A 23,030-nucleotide genomic window follows, 5' to 3' on the forward strand; every position below is an offset into this window, starting at 1 on the left:
GCACCAATGGATCCTCCCAGAAAGCAGACCCACCGACTCGACAACCACAACTTACTGTGTCCTGCCTTGGCAGGCAGACCAGTCAGTCCTTGTGACTCCTCCCACCACAGGACCTCATTCTGTCCCCCAGGACCGCGCATACCTGTCTGAACAGTAAGCCTGATCAGACAGCTCCCCTGCTCCAGACTCCCCCAGGAGCAAGGCCCTGCTTCCTGCTCCTGCCACGATGCCCAGCAGCTCGACCACAAGAGGTTCCTCAGAGCACCCCTCTCGTCCTCCTCTGTTCCCCGGCCACGTGGGTGCTGCTGCTGCCTAGGACCCTTTTACCTGCCTTGTCTGCCTGGTGAGTCCTCCCTCCTCCCTCTCCAAGCTCCCCATCCCTGCCTCTTCCCCAGGGTGAGCCAGGGCCTCCCAGTCGCCACGGCCTTGCCTGTCTCCATCATAGCACCGACCACACCGCGCAGTCACGGTGTTCACAGGTGCCTCTCCCGTCACACAGGCGTTTCCACAGGACAGAAACAGATTCAGGCCTGGCCCAGAGCAGGTGCCACATAAACACTTGGGGTTCTTCCCTAAGTTTCTTACTTAGGACAGGGATCACCCTGGAGCTGAGACCAGAGCCTTGAAGATGAGGAAGGTCTGAGGTGCAGAGAGAACGTGAAGACAGCAGAAAGGACAAGCAGGAACAGGGTGCCGCGGGCAATGGGAACGGCCGGTGCAGCAAAGGGAAGCATGAGGTGAAGTACTAGGTACCTGTGCGGGTAGGGACAGAGGCAAAGGGGCCGAGGAGTCCCCAGCACCATGGAAGACTCCTGGGGAGGGCTGCAGCCTAGGGATTACCCATGAAAGGAGACCAGCCAGCAGATAGATTTTCACGCCTGCAGGAACCACAAGGAACAGCAGGCCTGGAGCAGAGGAGGCTCGCCCACCCCGGCAGGAAGGAGCAGGCTTGGGGGACCTCTCACCTAAACCCCCATGACAAGCCTTGGAAGTTGGTCTGGCCTGAGTTCAAATTGGATTCCTCAACTAACGTGTGTGACCTCAGGGCAAACTGCTCAACCTCTGTGGGCCTCAGTTTCCTCCTCTAAAAAAATGGGATTATAATACCTACCACCTCCAGGGCTCAAGAAATGAGAAGCTAAATGAGATCCAGTGTTTAAACCTCCTAGCACAGGCCTGCCACATGGCTAACATTTTTGAGTACTCACTGTTAGCATTATAAAGCTGAGTTTAGACTTCCTACAGAAACACAGCTGGGACAGACCCCAATATCATTTATGCAGCCTTTTCTCATCTGTGAGCTCACCGGAACTTCATGGTGAGGGGGTGAGACTGTTAAGGGGCAACGGGTTAAGCCCATTTAAGAGGTTCCATGAGAATTCAAAGAGCCACGATACTGGAGCCAGCCCTCAAGCCCAGGTGTGAGACTGAAAAGCCCCTGTTCCTCCTACTCCCCGTCTCTGACTCTCCAGAGGGACTGGGGACTAAAATGCAGGCCCCAGGGAGCAGGGAGAAGCAGCCTTTGACTGGTCCCCAGAGCCCCGGGCCAGGCCAGGCCAGCGAAAGGCCTGGTGGTCTGAGCATGACCACTCTGAGCTGTCCAAGGGAGCCTGACCTAATGCCCTGTCCCTACAAAGGTGGCTCCTGACTCTCAGAGAGACAAGGATGTCCCCTGTGGTTTCCCCACCAGCAAGGCAGACACATTTGTCAACATCCTCAACTCTCCTTCAGGTTCCCTACCTTTCTCCAAAAAAGACTCTGAGACAGCCTGCACGCACACACAGGACACTCCTGCACACATGGCACACATGATGCATGTGCACACGGGGACGTGTCTGCACACACATGACACACGGGTGCACCTGTGTGTGACACATGCACACACATGGTGTGTGCACAGACAGGGCACACATGCACACACATGAACACACAGGGTATGCATGCACTGGGAGCTAAAATGCAAGCAGAAATAAGAAACCAGGAAACACAGAAGTGATTGTTAGGAATCCAGGTGCACGAAGAGGCTGCTGTAGAGTATTGTGTTTGGCCTTGAGACTCCCACCAGACAAGGCAAGAAAGGTAGCAGTGGGTACCAGACGCAGGTAAAGAGCAAGCACTCATCCAGGAAGCCAGCGTGAGTGTGTGGGGGCACCGGGGGCTGTTTCATAGGCTTCTGGTTGTCATGTGCTATCATGACATGTGCTAGCACATGACATGTTGTCATGTGCTACCACAGCTTCATTCTAGAAGATAAATGATGGTCCGAGCACCCTACACAAACATCCTTATGTTAGTTCCAGCTATAGGCGTGCTAGCACTTAACATTTTTCAAAACTTTGAGGCGGGAAAGGTAGAGAATCAAATCAATATTTTTTATTAACACTTCCCATATGCCATTCATTTGGTTAACATTTATTAAATATCTCATATGTATCAAATTCTATGCTAAGAGCTTTCAGATGTATTAACTCAGTAATTCTCATATCTATCCTGTAAGGCATTATTATTCTACCCATTTTACTGATGAGCAAATCAAGGCTGAGAGCAGGTACATTGCCTCTGAGCACCGAGAAAGAGGCAGAGTTTAAGACTGTCCCAGCCCCTCTCTCTCTAAAATCAATAAAATAAAATAAAATAAAATAAAAATAATTTTCTTAAGAAAAGAAATCTTTCTATCTGAGACTCAGAAGGGGGGCAAACTACCCCCAGCTGTGCAGCCAGTCAGTGATGGAGGAAAAAGCAGAGGCCACAGCACCCAGCCCGTCCAGAGCCACGGCCTGGTGCAGACTGACCTGGCAGCGGGCTTCTGCTTCCGACCGCCAGCCCTGGGGGAAGCTGCTTTGTAGAGACAGGGTTTTACTCTGGAGTGACAGAAGTGTTTTGGAACTAGATTGAGGTGCTGGCTGCACAACACAATGAATGTACTAAATGCAACTGAAGTATACACTTTAAAATGGGTAGTTTATCTTATATTTCACCTTGATAATGTTTTTAAATTCTTTTGCAAAACATATCAGATAAATATTATGTAAGCCAGCTAAACTGCATTAAATGTAAAGTGCCAACTACATTAACAAAAGAGATGTGGGGAGCAGACTGTTCAGCATGCTCAGCACATGGTAAAAATGCCAGGTAGCTTTTATGATGAGCTCTCTGGGCCTCAGTTCCCTCCTCCGTCCAATGGAGCAATTAACTACAGTCTCCAGGGCTTGGCTTCTGGGAGGAAGTCCTCAACAAGGCTCCGGGGGCCCCTGGCAGACAGCCCCACCACATCTCCAGTCTTGCTTGCACCAGGTTCCCCCAGCCCCAGGTGTCTTTCAGTTCCTCATGCTCACCGTGCCACAGCGGGCCGCGGAGTGGTGGAGCCGGCCCCTCTGCCTGAAGCGCTCTCTCCTCTCCCCCTACTTCTGCAACACCTACTCATCCCTGGGTTCCCTGTCTCTTCCACCACCCTCAGGCTCCTGGCCCCCGTACCTCGCCTCTTTACCACCCTCTCTGTAATGAATACATTTCACTAATAACAATGTTTATTTAATTGTGGGAGGAGCTGGTTGACACTGCACCAGAAGGTCCACCAGGCAGGCGCCTTCTCTCTCCACTCCTGTTTCCACGGGCCCAGCACAGAGCCTGGCTCCTTGAGGACCAAATGAATGAGTTTGTTCAGTGGGTCCTGGGTTCCCACTAGAGTCACCCCATGAAGGCAGGGAGAAACACAGGCCATGAGGTCAGGCGAGGTTCCCCACGAGCAGTCCAGCTCCCACCCCTTACCCCTTCACCCCATTCTAGAACAGAGCCCACACATCACCTGCCTCCCTCCACTCTCAGGGTAAAAATAACCTTGTCTGAAATCTGATACCAACCCTCAGCCCCTGACCCACAAGGAGCCTGCCAGGAGCCAGAGAACATTTCCTGAATGTTCTATCCCTGTGCCTATCCCATCTGACCCATGGGCACACACTTAAGGGGTTATCACAGGCCAAGTACACAGGGGACCCAAGCCCAGATCAGTCAGTCCCAGGTCCTGCCCAAGGTGGCCTTGGAACCACAGAGCCAGGCTTAAACTGAAGTGCAGGCCTCCTGCCTCTACCTACACGGCAGCCCTTCCCTCCACCAGCAGAGGGAGGAGGGTTTCGGAGATGGGTTACAACGGCCTGCTTGTGTGACCAGGGAAACCAAGGTGCTCTCAGTCCAAGGTCTTAAATGAAAGGGCCAAGTCAGGCACACCTTGGGAAAGTTATTGAGAGGCTGGGGAGAAATACCCCCACCTCATTGCATCCAAGAGCAGTGGAGGACTAACAGGGACCCCAACACTGAGGGCGCCCAGCTAACTGTAAAGGGTCCTGAGCGTTAGAGAGCATCCTTCCCACAGGCTGGAGAGGATGCAGCAGTTGCTCTGGACAGAGCCTTGCCTTTCCTAAACCACGAGAGACTCCAGCAGCCTTCACTTCTCAGCTTTGGGGAAATGAAAATGCAGGGAAGGGAGGCACTGGGACCATGGGTTCCAGAGCCAGGCCAGCTGTATGTGAACCCCAGACCTACCCTCCGAAATGCAGGGGCCAAGGGCAACTTGCCTTCCCCGACCCGGTGATTCGTGCACTCCACACTGAGCACCCCCGGGACCAGCTTCCTGGCCTGTGAGAGGAGCAGCAGCACCAGTGCCCTGCAGAGCTGTCCTGAGTGCGCAGGCAGGGGCAGTGGCGCTGCCCTCCCTGTGTTCCAGCAGGGCCTGAGGGCCCGAGCAGGGCCTGCCGGGGTGGACCAGCCGAGTGGCTCTCCAGCCTCAGGGGCTGTGGAACAAGGGGCTGCCTAGGAGATGCTGTTACACTGAGGACTGTGGAGGTGCCTGGGGGAGTGTGTGCAGAGCCTGCAGGGCGAGGGACTGGCTCGTGCAGCTGCGGTTCAGATTAACCTCAGCCAACACCCTTGCTCCTACTGCTCTGCACTTCTGGGGTGCTGTCCCAGCGGTGCGCCCCACAGCTAACAATCCATGGGACCTGAGCAAGTTTTTCATGTCTCTTCTCTGGCTGCAGCTTCCTCGTTTATAAAATTGAAAGGGTGGGTGTGCAGGTTAGACTGAGAACAATCACTCTCCTTTGCTTAACTATTTAACATGTAGCCCTGACCGGTGTGGTTCAGTAGGTTGGGCATTGTCCAGCCAAGTGAAATGGCACTGGTTCAATTCCCAGTCAGGGCACATGCCTGGGTTGTGGGCCAGGCCCCTGGTTAGGGGTGTGTGAGAAGCAACCAATTGATGTCTCTCTTACACATCTATGTTTCTCTCCCTATCTCCCTCCCTTCCCCTCGCTCTAAAAAATAAATAAATAAAATATATATGTGATATGTGCCAGGCACTATGCTAAGCATTTTCTATGCATTATCTTGTTCAATCTTCCCACAGTTCCCACAGTTGAAAGTCATTATTATTCCAATTTTATAGATGGGAAACAGTTCAGAAAAAGGAAGCAACTTGTGCACACACATGCGTGTGCACACAATCACACAGGTGGTAAAGGCCAGAGTTGAGACTTGAACCAGGTCTGTTTAACAAAGGCAGAGGCTGCTTGGCCACCTGGCCGTAACCGCCTCTCTTGTGTGACAGGCAAGGTGCTTACTTCATCACCCTGGGCACCGGTGCCAGGCACAGCCCTTCTTCACCATGCATGCCGGACCAGGACCCACACAGGGACGCACCCCTCCCTGTCCAGCCTCATGTGCTCCACTGGAAACGATGGTGCCATTAGCACCTCCTCTCAGCACATTCCAAAGTCAAGGCACTTGTCCCACTGGATGCTCAAGGCCCAGAAGCCTGTGAGGGGCGAGGTGGCCACCACCAGGGTCAGAGTTCTTTCATTTCCACCTCCCCCCCAGGCTCCACACAGCTGACAGCTGCCTCTCTGTGGCTTTCTCCCTTGGGGCTGTTTGCCACCTCCCCAGCCCTACCTCCAGTAGACCCCATAAGGGGGCAGGACAGATCTGAGCCCAGGCAGTCTGACCCTAAGTCCAATTGTCCCCAATCTCTCTGATGGTACCTATGGTGGGCCCCTCAGGGGAGCCACTTTGATATCGCCCAGCCTAGAAGCCACATCCACAGGCAATAACCCCCATGCAAAAGCTCCGGGAAGTGGGGTGGGCCCTTCAGGAACTGGGAAGAACAGGACGGGTTTTTCTCCTACCAGAGCCCTTCATGCCCTCCCCGCTAGACAGCCAAGGCTGCTGCCTGACACTGCCTCTGGGTCACCATGGCAACAGGTGGCCAGGTGATGGGTCAGGCCCTGCCATCCATCATCCGCTGGGCACACCAGCTATAGGCCTCACGAGTCCCCTCCAAGACACCAAGGGAGAGGGGGAGGAATGAGAAGAGAGAAAGGGGGAGAAGTAAGAGGTTACAGAGACAGAGAAAGAGGGAAGGAAGGGAAAGAGAGAATAGAAAAACCATGAGATCAAAGAATAGGAGCTGGTAGAGAACAGAACAAGTAGAATAGGAGAGACTCTCTCTTTCCAGATAGAGGTAAGGGAAGCAGGAAAGGGGCCCCTCACCCTCCCGGGCCGCACACATTCCTCAGGCCTGAGCTGCTCCTCCCAGCGCTATAAGATTCTGGCTGCAGCTGGCACTTCCTGCCCCAGGAAGCTAGAAGCTAGCAACACGTTGGGTGGCCCCTCCAAGGCCCAGCTGCGCCTCCAGCCCCTGCAGGCCCCTCCGTCAAGGGATGGTGTCCTCCCTCCCCAGCAGGCGGGGCTGCTCCCCCAGCTCCTCGGACAGCACCTTCAGGCTGACTCCCCCACCCTCCCCGCAGCTCCCAGACTCCCGGCTCTTGCCTACCCAGGTCTGCAGTCCTTGCCCCCGCATCTTCTTTCCCAGTTCTTCACACACCAACTCTCCCCTACAAAGTGTTCAAGAAACCTTTCTAAGAGCCAGTGGTAAGAACCGGAGTTACAACCTCACCCATGGAACAGGCTCCCTCACACACTGTGCCAGGAGTAGACCAGGCCTCAGAACAAGGCCTAGCAAGGAGGCACCAACCCTGCAAGGGCTGCTTCCCAGGCCCCGGGTCACCAGGTCTAAGGCCAAGGCCCAGAGCTGGGCCACCCACTGGTGGCAGGGGCTGCTGTGCTCAGTGGCACACTGTCCGCTCTCCACTGGGCACTTACTGCGCTCCCAGGCCTTCCCCCAGCTGCAGGCTCTCTGGCTGCAAGACACTGGTGCTAGTCCCACCCCCAGCCCTGGGTGCCCTGCTGTCTCAGAGGAACTTCAGCCCACAATAAAGGTTTGTTGAAGAACGGATGAGCAGGGTGCAGAGAGAAGGAAAAAACAGGGAGGCCAAGGGGCTGGCAGAAAGCCCTCCCAACACAGGCTGTGTTGGCATCCCAGCCCCACCCCTGTCTCTCCGGATACCTTAAGCCATTTACTTAAGCCACTCCGAACCTCACTTTCCACACCTATATGATGGGAATAATGTTCATTGAGAGGATTCAATGCTATTTTATTTGCACCACCCTTAGAACAGTGTCTGAGCCACCAAAAGTGCTTGGAAAGTGTCAGCTCTGCAACTTACTAAAAAACAAGGCATTGTTTCACTGGCTGGTGTGGCTCAGTGGACTGAGTGCCAGCCTGTGAACCAAAGGGTCGCCCATTTGATTCCCACTCAGGGCACATGCCTGGGTTGCAAGTCCCCAGTGGGGGGAGTGCAAGAGGCAACCACACATTGCTGTTTGTCTTCTCATTCTCCCTCCCTTCCTCTCTCTCTAAACAAAATCACAAGGCTTTGTTGAACGACAAAGGAAATCACTCAAGCATGGAAGAGCTTTGCACAGGTCCCCAAGGACAAGAGACGCCTGCTGTGACTGGCCAGGCGGCCTTTGCTGAGCCCTGGCCAAGCGTGAGAATGAAGAACTGCTTGCAGGTAAATAGGACAGAGGGGAAGTTTCCAGCAGCGGTGGGGGTCACACGGGCCTTTCAGCCCCGTTCTGTGACGGTCACTGCCAGGTGACCATGCAGCCTGTCCAGCACTGAGGCTGCATTTGAGCCATGAATGAAGGTGTTGGACAGGATGGAGTCCATGACACTCCACGGAGGCCTCCCACCAACGTCCATGCAGTCCAACAGTCCCAGGGACTGCTGAGCCCCAGAAAGGCTTACGATGCCCCACGAGGAAAAGTCTTCTTGGAATAGAAGGCCGTGTTCACTAGAAACAGCTCGGGTTCACTGGGAACAAAGCATTCCAGGCACAAGAGAAGAGGCCACTGGGGCAGGAATAGGGATATTTTGCATTTGCATACACCCGGGACATTGGAAGTGCTCAGTAACACGTGTTGAATGGAGCCTGGGAGGTGACCCCAGTGGACCACCCCATTTGTCTGCTCTGTTCAACATCGGATCAAAGGGCTTGAGTGAAGACACACCCAGTCATCACTGGCCACCCGAAACATTGTAACACAAATATCAAACAAAACATTAAAATAGACAAGATTCATGGTATTGGCCTGAATTTACATTTTCCTCTCCTTTTTTAAAAAAAGATTTTATTTATTTTTACAGAGGGGAAGAGAAGGAGAAAGAGAGAGAAACATTGATTGGTTGCCTCTCCATGTCCCCAACGGGGGCCCTGGCCCACAACCCAGGCATGTGCCCTGACTGGGTACAGAGCCGGCAACCTTTCAGTTCACAGGCCAGAGCTCAATCCACTGAGCCACACCAGCCAGGGCTGCATTTATGTTTTTCTGTTGCCATCACTTTGCTTTAGGTTATATGCATGCTGGGTGGCTCTAACTCAATGGTTGTTTGTGCAAAAGCAGCCACACGACTTCATCAGTCCACAGCTCCACAGTCACAACCCCTGCTGTGGCCAAGTGAGCACCCGGTGGCTGCCGAAGGCTTCCACTGTCCTGAGGGGTGGGGGCATGTTTAGGGCAGGTAAGATTTAATGACAGGGAGAAGACAGCCTCCCACTAGGGTACAGCAGGCAGACTGAGGCCCAGCCCTGAGAGGGGAGTAGGGAGGACAGGGAATGGCAAAGGACGACCATGTCCCAGGAGGGGTGAGGGGGCTGGGCTACATTTGGCCTGAGTGACAGGCCTCGAGCTATAAATCTGAGGACTGGCTGGGTCAGAGGACAGGAAGGGGCCTAGGAAGGTATAAAACCACAACCAGACAGGGATGGACAAGGTTAGAAAGAGGCCGATTCTGGGTGGGGGTTTAACTTTGAGCCTTTTTAAAAACTCCCTTTCCTTCCCTCGGGTGCTGGGACAGATGGAGACTCTTCCCTCACAGGTGGGCGATAAATACAGGAACAAGATCATTTCAGAGGGTGAAAAGTGCTATAAAACATAAACAGCGGGTGTGACAGAGAGAAACGGTGGTAGTTGGGGAGGAGCTCATTTAGGCTGGGTAATCAGGATGTGAATAAAATGGTCCTGGCTGGTGTAGCTCAGTGGACTGAGCACGGGTCTATGAAGCAAAGAGTTGCCGGTTTGATTCCCAGTCAGGGCACATGCTTGGGTTGCAGGCCAGGTCCCCAGTAGGGCACATGTGAGAGGCAACCACACATTGATGTTTCTCTCCCACTCTTTCTCCTTCCTGTCCCCTCTCTCTAAAAATAAATAAATATTTTTTTAAAAAGATCTGAATAAATGACAAGAAGGAGTGATTTTGCAAGGCTGTGGGGCACAGGGTCCAGGAAGGGGCGCAGAGGGTGCAAAGATGCCAGGAAGGGACAGGGACAGGCTTGGCAGCTGGGGCAGTGTCAGACAGGGGGGCAAGGTGGGAAGTGCAGTCGGGAACAGACAGGGCCCTCATCACCCAAGGCCTTGTAGGTTCTAGGGAAATTTAGATTTTACTCCAAGTGTGACGAGAAGAGCTGGAGACTCTAAGTGGGGAGGAAGGTGATCTCACTCTGCTGTTGTTTGGGGGCGAATAAGAGGGTGAGAGAAGGAGCAGGGGACTCCTCAGCAGGCCCCTGCAGTCCAGGGAGAGGCGATGGAGCTTGGGCGGGGCTAGTAACACTGGAGAGGCAGAGAGATGCAGGGTGCAGGGAGGATTTGGGAGGTGGAGCCAGCAGAACTCGCTGATGGATTCCACAAGTGAGCTCAAGAAAAAGAGAGGATGCAGGGAGGATCCAGGTTTTTGGACACAGGGCTGGTTGGTGGATGGTGGGTGGTGATGCTAGTTACTGAGTTGGGGGAGACTGGGGAGAAATAAGGAGGGAATGGAATCAAGAATTGTTCAGGTCCTATTAAACACAAATAGAGATGTCAAGGAGGCAACTTAATGTTCAAGTTTGGAGGTTACTGTGAAGAGGCTGCCCCTGGAGACGTGAGAGTATATGGGCATTTAAGATCCTTAGGACTCTGCCCTGGCTGGTGTGGCTCAGTGGATTGAGCACCAGCCTGAGGACCAAGGGGTCGCTGGTTTGATGCCCAATTGGGGCCATGCCTGGGTTGCAGGCCAGGTCCCCAGTGAGAGGCACGCAAGAGGCAGCCACACATTGATATTTCTCTCCCCCTCTTTCTCCCTCCCTTCCCCTCTCTCTAAAAATAAATAAATAAAGTTAATTTTAAAAAGAGAGAGAGATCCTTAGGACTCTGCACCCTTGTGGTTGGTCAAGTAACGCTGCCAATTCTTTGCTAGTGTTCCCCATGATGGGTTGAGTCTAACCCCCGCCCCTTGAATATCCGTCACCAGTTGTGACATTTCAACTCATGACTTCTGAGACTAGATCAGGAGAAGCCTGGCGTCTTCCACTCAGGCCTCCTGGCACTCTGGCTCTGGTGGAGCTGGCTGCCAGGTGGGAAGTCTGACCACTCTGAGACCATCATATGAAAAAGGCACTGCGTTGGTGCTGCGAGCAGTAGTCCCAGTTAGTCCCAACCTTCCGGCCATGCCAGCCAGTCAGATACCAGGGGCACCATCTTGGACTCCTGAGTCCAGCCCACCGGCCAGCTTTATACCGCCAAGTGACCTCTGATAGTGTAATCTCCATCAACGCCACATAGATCAGGAGCGTCACTCAGCCCTGGCAAACATAATCTCAAGATATAATCAAATGGTTCTTGTTTGAAGTCACTACGTTTTGGAGTTGCCTGTCACACAGCCATAGTGACTAGAACAGGCCTCATCCAGAGAAAGCAAAGACAGAGCTATTTAGAGGGCGGGGCGGGGGAGGAACCTGCAAAGGAGCCTGAGGAGGCGCACTGGGCGGGGTGGATCACCAGAAGGAGGTGCATCTCCCAAGGAGGGGAGCTGCTGGACCAGGGGCACGGAGATGGCAAGGCAGACAGAGAGGAGCTTTGAGGGAGCTGAAATGAGGAAGGGCGGGGAGAGAGAGGACCCCAACTGGAGTCAATAAGGGAAAGGTGGAGAGGTGAGTAAGTGGAAGCAGGAACCACAGAAAACTGTCCGAGAGTTTTGTGGAGAAGGGAGCAAAGACACAAGACAGTAGCTGGAAGGGGCCATGGGGGGCAGGGGAGGGATGTTGTTTATTTAGAGGCTGGGAAGTATTAGAGCTCATTTGTCTCCTAATAGGACAGAACAAGTAGGAGAGGGGTCCCCAGAGTCAGGGAGCTGCCTACGAACAGGGGCTTCCCAAGAATTGCCCTTGCAGAAGCTCAAAGACCCGTTTTAGAAAAAGATAGCTGCCGTTTATTATGCACCTACTGTGTGCAGACCTGGTCTTTGGAGGTCCTTTAATTCTCAACTGTACACGGAGGCAGAACTCTTCATTTTACGGCTGAGAAAAAGGAAGCTCAGTCCGGGAACACGGAAAGATCCATCCTAGGACACACAGCCAGGAAAAGGCAGAGGGGAGGCTGACCTTGGGCTCTCTGACTCCGGACCCTGGCAAGAATGGGGAAGGTGGGGAGGTGCCTGTCCCGAAGGGAGATCCAATCACCAGCCCCTGGGACTTCTGAGAGAGCCTGGCACTCTGGAGGCCCTCCATGGGCTGCCTCCAGGCTCAGCTGACTTCCCAGTGATGTGGAGAAAACCTGGAAGCAGGGTGGTCTCTGGCCAGTCCATCCCACCTGGGCAGCTGCCCCACCCTCATCATCCCACCAAGGCCAATTCCAAGAGGCCCAGCAGGTTCAGAAGCCCCTCCCAGCTTTCTGGGCTGCCTGGGTGAGAAGGGTTAATGCAGAGAGACACACCCTCTCTTGTCTTGGCTGCCTGCAAGCTCTTTTTATCTTCAAAAGCAAGGTCGGGTGGGTGGGAACTAGGCAAAGTCAGAGTCTAAGGAGGCCCTCAGGGCCTGGTGGCAGTGTCAGGAAGCAATTCTGTGCCTGCCCCCTTCCTACTCTCTTAGGGGACAGACCCTCTCCTTGACCCCAAGTTATTTAATCCTCTGGCCCCTTACTCTCTCTGGACACCCCCTTGCCCCCCCATACCCGCGCTGCTCTCAAGGCCTGTAGACACACCACTCAAACTCTTAACCCTCAGCTTCTCTGTGTAACTGCCAGCAGGGGGTGAACCTGCTTGGCTAGGAACAAGCTCAAGTGACAGGGACCATTATTGTCCCTGAGTGCCCGTGTTACAGATGAGGAAACTGAGGCTGGGAAAGGGGTAGCCACTACCCACTAGCCAAGGCAGCCGGACTCCAGACCATCCCTCCCTCCCTCCCACAGCTCGTGCGGCCGGCCATAGTGAAGAAGGAGAAAAGAGGGTCTCTCCACGCCCCCCCTAAGGAATCAAAAGGAAATCAAGACCCACCTGGTTCCACTCAGCCCTGGAGTGTGCTGGGAACCTGAGGCTACTTTACAAAGGCCCAGGGGCCACTCCCTTCCAACCTCCGACCGGTTTCCAGGCCTGGGAGCAGGGCCACGCCTCCAGGGGCGGATCACAGCCTGTTTTAGAGGTCACAAATAGGACAATGTCAAGGAGAGGAGAGATCGGGGTTCGGCAGCACCCCATCCTGAGTGACGGGCCCCAGGGAGGTGCTGCCAGCCAGCCTGCTGACTCTGGGCCTCCGAACAAGCAGATAAGGCAAAGCAGGTACGCCTGCTTCCTAGACCATAAAGTCTAGGAGTGCAAGAATGAGATGAGAAACTCCTCAAGGACCGGACAGAGGGTGGGGCAGGTCCATGTCTCTGCAGATCCCCACGGTCTCATTATGGTTTTTTCCAGCTTTACTGAGACACGATTGACAAATGAAAGTTTGATGTATGATTTAGGTTGCATAATGTGATGTTTTGATACACATATACATTGGGAAACGATTACCCCAATGGAGATGCTTCATACTTAATGTCTACTGATATTAATTAATTACTGTCTATTTTGCTGAGGATAAATTACTACTATTTAAGAAACCCAGGCAGGCTATACCTACTGCACAGACAAGGGGCCGGAGAGGGGCGCCTCCAGGGGCCGCAGCCGATTCTCTCCCCAGTCCTTGTGGGATGAGCTCTCTCCCACACCTCACGCTTGGCTTTCTCTGCCTGGAACCTGGGCCAGCCCTCCTACTCCTCCAGGGAGCCTGGCCTGCCCCCTAAGCTGTCAGGGGCCACCTCTAGACCTCCTTCTGTCACAGTCTGGCCACACTGTGCTGTCATCATCAGTTTGTTCCTCTCTCTGTCTCCCCATCAGCTTGGGGGCACCTGAGGACAGGTCCAGTCTGACTCATCCCTGTGTCCTCACAGCATCGGACTCTGGTCCTTTCCATCACTGCCCTGAAGCCACCTCGTACCCACGAGGAAGCTGCTGCAGGGGGATGGCAGGAGCAGGCAGGCCCACAGCCAGGGAGCTGGCAGAGGACCCAGCCACCAGCACCATCTGTCCCTAGAGCCACAGGACAGAGCAGGCACAAGGCAACACTGTCAGTTCCTCAGCTCAGCCAGGTCGGCCTGGGACATGGAGAGGCATGGCACCAGTGTCCCGCCCAGCCACAGCTTGGGGTCAGACAAGACTAGAGCTCTCAGCCACTCAGTGCCAGAGCCTTGGTTTTCTTGTCTGGGAAGCCAGATGAAAACCAGCAGCCTGGCAGAGCAGTTGGGAGTTTAAATATGCCTGACACTCAGCAGGTGCTCATCAAGAGCCAGCTTGTACCCTCCCATCTGACCAACTGAACCTGTTACCCATCCACTGAGGAAACTGAAGTCCAGATGAGGTGAAAAGGGGAAAATATATATATTCACCACAGCTAGTTATGTGCCAAGTTCTGTGGCCCTCCAAAATCTTTAATCTCACCAATGATCTAGCAAGATCTGCAGGAAGATGAGGAAACAGGCCCACAGGAGTGAAATGAGTTAGTGTCTCCAAGACAGGTCTCTGGGCCCTTACACTGTGGGCAGAGTGGTGAGCCGCCATCCCGAGGCACCAAGGAGGCCAGCTCGGCCCCGCCTGGACTGGGCACAGGTGAAGGGCAGTGGAGCAGCCCTCTGGACCCCAATGTGTGCGAGGTGGGGGGAGGCAGACGGCCCAGGACCTGCACTATCAGTGTGTGCAGAGGAGGTGGCACCGAGGACACTGTGTAAGACACTGCAACCGTGTCCCAGGTGCACAGAGGCTCCGGACACCTCCCTGGTCAAGATGGGGTGGAAAATTAGGTGGAGGTTCTGGGTCCCTCGCCACCCACACAAGCCCAGGCACATCATGTCACTTCCTGGTGCCTCATCTGTGCCAAGGGGCTCCTTCTATTGCCCACCTACCTATTGTGAGGGTTCAGGGTGGATGGGAAAGCAACTGGGACCTCAGGTCAGAGGAAAGGAACCACGATGATGTGCTTCCCTGAGTCCCTGAGCTCAGTGTGCAGGGACAGCGCAGCTTGGCACCAAGCATGGGGACCCAGAGAGTCCTCAAGGAGTGCACAGTCTGGTGGGCAGAACTGTGCAACCCCGGGCATTCCAAACCCCAAACCCCGCCTATAGGGCCCAGACCCCCAGCCTCTGCACATGGCAGCCCCGTCTCAGCCCCTCCAGCTGCTCCACCCTCACTCACTCCACTCTAAGCCACACTGGCTTCACTCAGCAGCTCAGATACTCCACGCTCGCCCCTCCTTGGAGCCTGCCGATGGACACTGTTCTCTCTGCCTGGAATGCTCTTCCCCCAGTTCCTTCCACAGCTGCCTCCTTCTCAGCAGCTAGGTTTCCACTTAGTTCTCACCGGCTCAGAGAGCTCTCACCTGCCCTCTCTCATTATTCCCTACCTATTCTCTGTTCTCCAGACAGCCTGAGTCCACTCTCAGCAGTGCTGCTTATGAGCTGTGTGATCTTGAGCAAGTTGCTTAACCTCTCTGTCTCAGCTTCATCTTTAATAGGGCATAACACCATTATCTGCTTCAGCGTTGTTATAAGGAATCACTGAGTTCATGCATGCTTAGCACATAGCTAGCACTTATATGGCATTCACTGCTGTTATCACATTCACAGCACCTCACACAGACTTTCCCTGTGTGTTTCTTTGACTCCCTTTCACTGGGTCTCCCTCACTAGCTGTCGGCCCCACATGAGAGCCTGGGTTCATTACAGTGCACTCAGAACCTGACATGTGCTAGTCCCGTGGAGGGAACAAATGAAGTCAGGACAACATCTGGAGGAAATGTCATTCATTCTGGGAGTAGGCAGGAAGGGAATTGGAAAGAGAAATAGTAGCCGAGCTGGGTTTTGAAAGATACAAGAAGAGTCGTTCGGGACAAATTAAGAGCATTAAGTGTGTCTGTCGCAAGCTAAGACGGGTTCAAATGTGGCTCCTAAATAGGCTGAAGCTAAGTGTCCAAGTCTTTCCTCTTCCTCCAGGAAGCCTTCTGGGACCACTTCAGCCCCCTCTGAGCTCCCATTGGCACTCATTCATTTGGTCATTGTTGCACTCCTATATTTGATGGGCATGTCATTTTACGTCTATGAGTCTCCCTTCCACCACCACACAGTGGGGTCTTCAATCAGATGATGCCTGCTTTTCACTGTCAACCTCAAGGTGATGCACAAACCCTTCACAAGCGTCCAGACCCTTAGGATGTCAAGGCTGGTGGGGATCTCAGGGACACCCAGAGTTGGAGAACACCTGGCCCAAGGGTAAATGTCAGCAATGGGGTGAAAATAATTCTAATCCAGGGCCACCAAATGTTGCAGGCTAGACCTCCCCACATCCAAACTAGACCCCTAACAAGACTGGGGTTCAGGGTAGGGAGGCACACCTCCAGCTGTGCCTCTGTCAGGCTCAAGGTGAAGCAGCAGGTCACCACAGTGGGTCAGCAGCTGCATGTATTCTAGGCCTATGGGTTCACGGCAGCAGCACTACCCAGGCACAGGGCTTCTCAGGAGAACTGGGACAAATGGCCCACTGTTTCTGGAGTAAATAAAGTCCCTGGGCACTGGCTGGCATAGCTCAGTGGATTGAGCACTGGCCTGTGAACCAAAGGGTCGCTGGTCCGATTCCCACTCAGAGCACATGCCTGGGTTGTGGACCAGGTCCCTAGTGTGGGGTGCAGGAGAGGCAACTGAGGCAACCACACATTGATATTTCTCTCCATCTCTTCCCCTCTCTCTAAAAATGGATAAATAAAATCTTTTTAAAAATATAAAGAAAGTCCCTGGGCCCCACTGGGAGCTGACCTGGACCAGGCTGGAGCTCAGGCTGAGCAGCGACAACTAGCCTCCCATGAAGGCGCTGCGGGCCCTACCAGTCCAGGGGTGTGGAGCTCAATTGTCCGGTGTAGACTGACCCTTGGGTAGGAGAAGGAGAAGGGTCTTCACTGAGGGGAAGGGCAGGGGACCCTTCCAACACCACCCGACAGGCACTCAGTGCTCCTCCAGCCTCCTGCCCCAGCCTGGCGGCAGACTCACCACCTCCTTCACACCCTCCCCTCTCCTCCCTCCCTCACTCACTCACATGTGCAGAGAGCTTGCTGAGTACCCTGTGGCGGGTAAGAGCCCGAACATTCCAATTCCAAAATGCCCACTCTGCAGAGCCACGGGATACTGACAAGGGTCCCTAACCCTGTGACACAGGGCTGGGGGCTGAGGCCCCCCTTCTGTTCCCAGTTTAACATGGCTTTCTTTAGTCTCCAGTGAAGAGAGCTGGGTGAGTTTTTTGGTTTGTTTGCTTTTCATTAAAAATGACTTTGGTAACAGCTCAGAAAACAGCCCCCAACTCTCCTGTTTTCCTGGGGAACTTTGGGAATTCAGGCGGGAATAAAGGGCGTCCAAGGGGATCCACCAGGCAGGCAATGGCCCACAGGTGGCAAAGAGGCCAGAGTAGTCTCCGCCAGCTTGAGGTCACCAGTGTCACCCAGTGGGCCCAACTTCCACGCCCCACACCCATCTCCACTCCCAGACTCTGTGGGGGGGTGGGGGACAGTGCAGGAGGGAAGAGGACGACCAGCTGGGCTGGTCATGCGAGTCAGGACACACGGGTTGGAGCCCCACTCTGGGCTTTCATCAGGCTGAGCATCTGGTTCCTTAAGGAAACAGAGCCAAATTTGAGTTCCGGTTGAAATCTCAGCTCTGCCACTTTCTTGCAGTGTGGTCTTGGGCAGGTCACTGCATTTCTCTGGGACATGGAGATGAGAGCTGTGCCTACCTCCCAGAGAAAGGAATGGGTTAGTATGCGCATGGTCTGTTGCCCACATGGTGGGCACTACATAAGAAACTGTGCTAGAAAAGGTTATTGGCCATCTCTGTAAAACAGTCACAGTGATGTGTCCCTCCCCTGCTGCCTTCTCCCCAGTTACTGATGAGCATCACTGAGAAAAGACTCAAATCAATGGGAGAAGAGTTAAAGATGACGGGACATGAGAGAAGACACAGACGGCCCCCCACACCTGGGAGATGCGCTCTGCCTTGTGCTTAGAGAGCAGAAGAAAGGCGCCCTGCTGCTCAGAGCCCACCTTTGGCCTTGCCGTGAAGTAGCCTGTGCCCGTCCAGTCATAAGCATGTCCTGGGGCTCTGGCCCTGCCCAACACTGTGCTGGGCACACCAAGAGCAGCCTTGGGGAACTCAGTGGCTGCTGGAAGAGGTGCAAATGCAAGTCCATCACACAATCCAGGGTGAGAAGGGACTAACACAGAGGTTTGCTGTGCTGGGAGAAATCTGGGAAGGCTTTCCAGAGGAGGCAGCATCTGAGCTGGGCTCTGAGGTCTCAAAAGCACCCTTCCAGGAGACCAAGTTAGTAGGGGGTGAGGGGAGACGAGGAGTCGCTCTGGCAGAAAGCACAATAAGGGAACAAAGGTGGAACACTGAGACAGTGGCAAGCAGTGCCAGATGGCTGCCATGCTGGATGCACAGGGGTTGGCAAGTAAGGGGTGAAATGAGGAGGGAGAGATGGGCAGAGCAGACCACCCAAAACTCTTTGTACCGAGAAAGGAATGTGAACAAATACTGAGGACAGGCCCCTGAGAAGGTGAGGGATAATCACCATTACCTTTCAGAAGCATCCGTCCAAAGGAGGTAGACTGGAGGGGCTGGACGTGGGGTGGGGGAGCCAGGGGGAGAGGGTGCACTGCAGCTGAGCTGAGTAGCAGTCTTGTGGACGGAGGGAGGGGATGGATAAGAGGTTCCTTTATTTGCCCCTGCCCATTTTTAGAAGGAAACCTCCTCAGAGGACACCACTCTACACTCGGCACAACCTCTGCCACTGTGTCCTGAACCCTTCACCGCTCACCACATAAAAAGCCCGCTGAACACTTGGGTCTGTCTGCCTCATGCCTCTGAATCTAATCTCACCTTCAAAGTCCCTGTTAAAGTTTCCAGGGAAACATTCTCTGCAAGGTCACCTTGTAGGACACATTGCCACCAGCCCTCCCTTGGTCCTGCACTTGGTCTCCCAAGAGTTTATTGACCCCGAGAACCGCAACTTTGCCCTGCCACACGGGCCACACACCCCAAGCCCTGTAAGGTCTGTCGGCTCCATGGCCTTTGAGAATTAAACAGCACACAGCCATGGAGCTCAGCGTGTCCTGAGAAACACACACAGACCTCTGCGGGAAGAAATACACGCCCCCGGAAAAGAATTCCAGACACAAAGAACTAGGGGAAGATGACAGCACTCAGTACAACCTACCCCTGGGGAACTGACAGTCCCTGGGGCTTTCGCTGCTTATAAAAAACCATCCCAGGGGTCCTGCAATTTCCTTTTCCAAAGAGAGTGAGGAAACGACCCATGGAAAACGGGAGAGGAGACGCAGTACTTCTGACTTAAAATGGACACTTCAGCTCTCTTTTGGGATCCCCAGATCATCGGGGGGCGGATCAGGGGTGGATCCGCCCCCACACACTGCCCCCATCCGCCCCCACACACTGTCCGTACCCTTCGGAGGTGATTTCCAACGTTCTGGATCATCGTGGCTCAGAGCCCTCTAGCTGGTCGCACGGACAGCAGCACTCTCCAACGGCTGTGAGTCTCCGGAGAAACAGGCAGGCCCGCTCCATTTGAAGCCTGCTGGCAGTCTCCTCCCCTCCTCCTCCCAAGCTCCCGCCCCCCCTGAGCGCAGGTCCCAGCCTCCACTCAGACTGCCCTCTGCACCCCTCCTCCTTGGGCCCCGGTGCCTGCCCGGTGGAAAGGAAGGAAAGGGGCTGCCAGCTGGGGCACAGCCATGTCAAGGGGTCCTGTCCCCACCCACTGGGCTCCTAGCTGGACACTCACTTTGCTTTGCAAAGAACCAAATTTAATCACCCCCATTTCCAGCCCCTGGCATCCTTCCCAGGGGGTCTCTTGGCTCTGGGATCACTCCCAGGAGCTGTGAGGCTCCAGATCCCCAGCCTCAGCCAAATGGGCAGCAGGTTTCCATCCGTCTACGAGGGATGAGGTCGGAAGGTGGCAGAAGGCCAGGGAGCTGCCAGCAGCACCCCAGAGAGATACCAGACCCACCTGCTAGGACTCTTCACCCTTGGGAGTGTTACTCCCCCGCCCCACCGGTGGCCCCAGGCTGTTGGCATCTATCAGCTGCTGGCCAGGGGCAGGGCACACTCCTCACTGCCTTAAAATAAGCCACAAGACTTTTCTAAAAGTGGCACCTGCCAAATCCCACCCCATTGGCTCCACAGGATCCAGCTCTTGGACACCCATCCTAGGCCCGCTGTAGCCACTACCACCTGAGAGACCGCCAGGATTTCCCCTTCTCCTCCTCTCTTCTGCAAGAGGCTTAATGAGGAGGCCATGACACTCATGCTGGACTGCTTACAACAGGGCAGTGAGTAAAGTGCTTGGTGTCTAGGTGATGAAGGGAGAGGTGACCCGCAGGCAGGGGAGCTGGACGAAGTGGGTCAGGACTAATAATGAGCTCCTTACAATAACTGAGCACCTACTGTGTGCCAGGCCTCTCTATGGTCCTCTAAGCCCACCGACAGGTCCCTTGGGGAAGGCAGATGATGTGCCCTAGGGGGCATAGCTACTGGATGCAGAGCTGTGCTGGAACGGAGGTCAGCCTGACTCTGAGGCCTCTGCCCCTCCTGGCCTCTATTTCACTCACCTCATGTCTAACACTGTCTACCCTGGGACCCTAAGACACCTGGGTTCTAGGCCTGGATCTCTGACACAGCGAGCCACATGACCCTGGGCACAAGTCCCCCTCTCCCCAAGTCCCCCTGCCGCAGGGTCCAGAACTCCAATCTCCATCCCTGCGAGCTCAGGCCTTGCCCTTGTCAGCAGTGTAGTGCCTACAAGTGAGAAATCAAAGTCACACCTTCAAGACTGCAAGACAATCCAAGGATGGCGCAGAGGGCCGGGGCACACCAGGAGGCTTCCTGGAGGAGGCAGTGGTAGAGTGGGTCTGAAGACTGAGAGGGTTCGCACAGGCTGAGAGACGGGTGAGGGAGAAGCCTCACAGGAACCAAGCAGGATGCTGTTATGGGCAGTGAGGGCCTTCACCTTGCAGAAAAAAGCTGGAATCTGTTGAGGAAGGCCTCGAATGTCAGGCAACAGGGTTTCGACATCAGGAAGCCCCTGAGAAGGAAGAGCGTGCTCAACATGATAAAAGCCATGTGAGCTGAACAGGATGGGTGTCGTGAGACTGGCTTGGACTGGTAAGGAAACCTGTCCAAAGAGGGGACGGCTCGTTCACTCAATCTCTGGATGCAGGCAGGCATCCGGGACATCCTCAGGATTCTCACTATGCAGATGAGGGACTGGAAGCCCACCACAGAGACTCACTGGACTCAGTCTAGTTCCCCTCATCTCCCAGGTGGATACATTAAAGCCCAGGAATGAAAAGTGACCCCCAAAGTCACGTAGTGAGGAAGTCACCCTGACCTCAGGTCTACAGCCCTGTCTGCCCCACCCCACAACAAGGCATAAAATAAGAGAGGCCTTGCCCGGCTCGTGTGGCTGAGTGGATCGAGCACCAGCCTGTGAATCGAAAGGTCACTGGTTCAGTTCCTAGTCAGGGCACATGCCTGGGTTGAGGGCCAGGTCCCCAGTTGGGCGTGTGCAAGAGGCAACCAATTGATATTCCTTTCATACATCGATGTTTCTCTCCCTTCCTTTCTACCTCCTTCCCCTTTCTCTAAAAATAAATAAATAAAATCTTTTAAAAAAATAATAAGAGAGGCTTCCGTTAGACTTATAAGAGGGTGTCCAGCCAGGTTCAATCAACAGAGGGCTGGATCTTTCTGCAGAAGCCCCTGCAGCCTGCAAAGGGCTCTTTCCTCTCTGCTGTTTGCTGCAAAGCTGGCCCCGCATCCCTTCAGCAGTCCTGTTCAGGACGTTACCTCAGCGAATGCATCCCTGGGTATCTGCCTCCCCCTCTGCCAGCCCCCAGACCAGGGCCCTAAATGCAGGAAACATAAAGCACTCCTGTACGAATCAGAGTCCTGGGAAGGCAGACGAAGAAGAGGCCTTAGGTGATAGCTAGGTCAGGGGCTCTGAAACCTCGGCCTACATCAGAATCACCCAGAGGGCCTGTTAAAAATCAGATTGCTGGGCCCCATCTCCAGGAGAGCTGCAGCAGAGCCCAAGAATTTGCATCACTAACAAGACCCCAAGGGATGCTGATTTTGCTGGTTCAGCGACCATACTTTGAGACACAGTGAGCTAGGTCAGCCCTCCCTCTTCACAGCTGGGGAGAATGAGGTCCAGAGAGTTTGAAGGCAGCCCTAGACTGTCTATCAATATCATCATCATCATCATCATCATCATCACTCATTGTCATTAGAGCCCTTCTCCCAGGCCCAGCACGGTGCCAGCATGTCAAGTTCCTTATCAGCTTTGGGCCTCACCCAAGCGAAAGGTACTGTGATTATTCTCTCACAGAGGAAAAAACAAAGGCAAAGCGTCTTCTGTCCAATGTCACACAGTTGATAAAGTTAACAACAGGATTTGAACCCTATTTAGATCTGGAGCTCACGAGTTCAACCACCACTCTACACAACCTGCTTACAGCGTATGCTGCTCAAGGAATTCTCCAGGGGTCCCCAAATCCAGTGTGTTCATCTCTGGTGTGGGATGAGCTTGTGGTGCACTCGGCCCAAAGGCCTGGCCCTCTGGGGTGGCCTACATCTTCAGAAAGCCTGTCTCTTAAGCCCTGTGAGCCAGAGTATTTTCTCCCACACACACTTCTTTTCCCACATCACGTCTTTCACTGGGCCCCACCAACGGGCCTTCCTGGCAGGAGGACAAACATCTGGGTTCATTCTTCAGGTTCCATATCCCGGCTCCACTCCCCACTCAGTGACAAAACACAGTGAAATAATAATCTCCATCGATATTCCACAGTGATGCTGTGCTGTCACCACCAGCACCAGTCTGTCTCCCCCATCAGACTGGGAACTCACAAGGGCAGGGACCTCATCTGAGTTCTCCACACAGAGCCTGCCCAGAGCGAGGGTTTGGTGGCTAAGTGATAGGAAGGAAGGAAGGAAGGAAGTAAGTAAGTAAGTAAGTAAGTAAGTCAGGGGTGTGTGTGTAGGGGTAAATGAGGGAATGACTGAGTGAATAAATAATCAAACGCCCTCTGCGGGTCTTTGAGTCTTCCCAGACAGACCACAGACTTTCTGGGTGGAAGGGGCCTCTAACACCATCCACTCCACTCCCACTTTCAGCACTGTTCCAGCTGAACCTGTCCATGGGCCAGCACCTACAGCTCTTCCTCGGCACACACTCCTCGGACGCAGCC

The 23,030-nt window shown here is 54.2% G+C and overlaps 1 protein-coding gene across 2 annotated transcripts in view; it reads right to left on the minus strand.

The window, feature by feature from the left end:
• ACOT11 (acyl-CoA thioesterase 11) overlaps window positions 1-19,350 on the minus strand; it is a 47,182-nt gene extending 27,832 nt beyond the window's left edge. The window contains exon 1 of one of the 2 annotated variants that reach the window (XM_037043182.1): window positions 19,229-19,350. In XM_037043182.1, the coding sequence (XP_036899077.1) occupies window positions 19,229-19,261 (33 nt within the window). In that variant the 5' untranslated portion in view covers window positions 19,262-19,350. Of the gene's footprint in view, window positions 1-12,697; window positions 12,853-19,228 lie in introns of those variants that run through there. The other variant, XM_037043184.1, reaches the window with a different exon arrangement.
• Between the last annotated feature and the right edge of the window lie 3,680 nt (window positions 19,351-23,030).

Source organism: Sturnira hondurensis, unplaced genomic scaffold (genome assembly GCF_014824575.4).
Source record: "Sturnira hondurensis isolate 20B ecotype Veracruz unplaced genomic scaffold, ASM1482457v3 Scaffold0004068, whole genome shotgun sequence".
NCBI lineage: Eukaryota > Metazoa > Chordata > Mammalia > Chiroptera > Phyllostomidae > Sturnira > Sturnira hondurensis.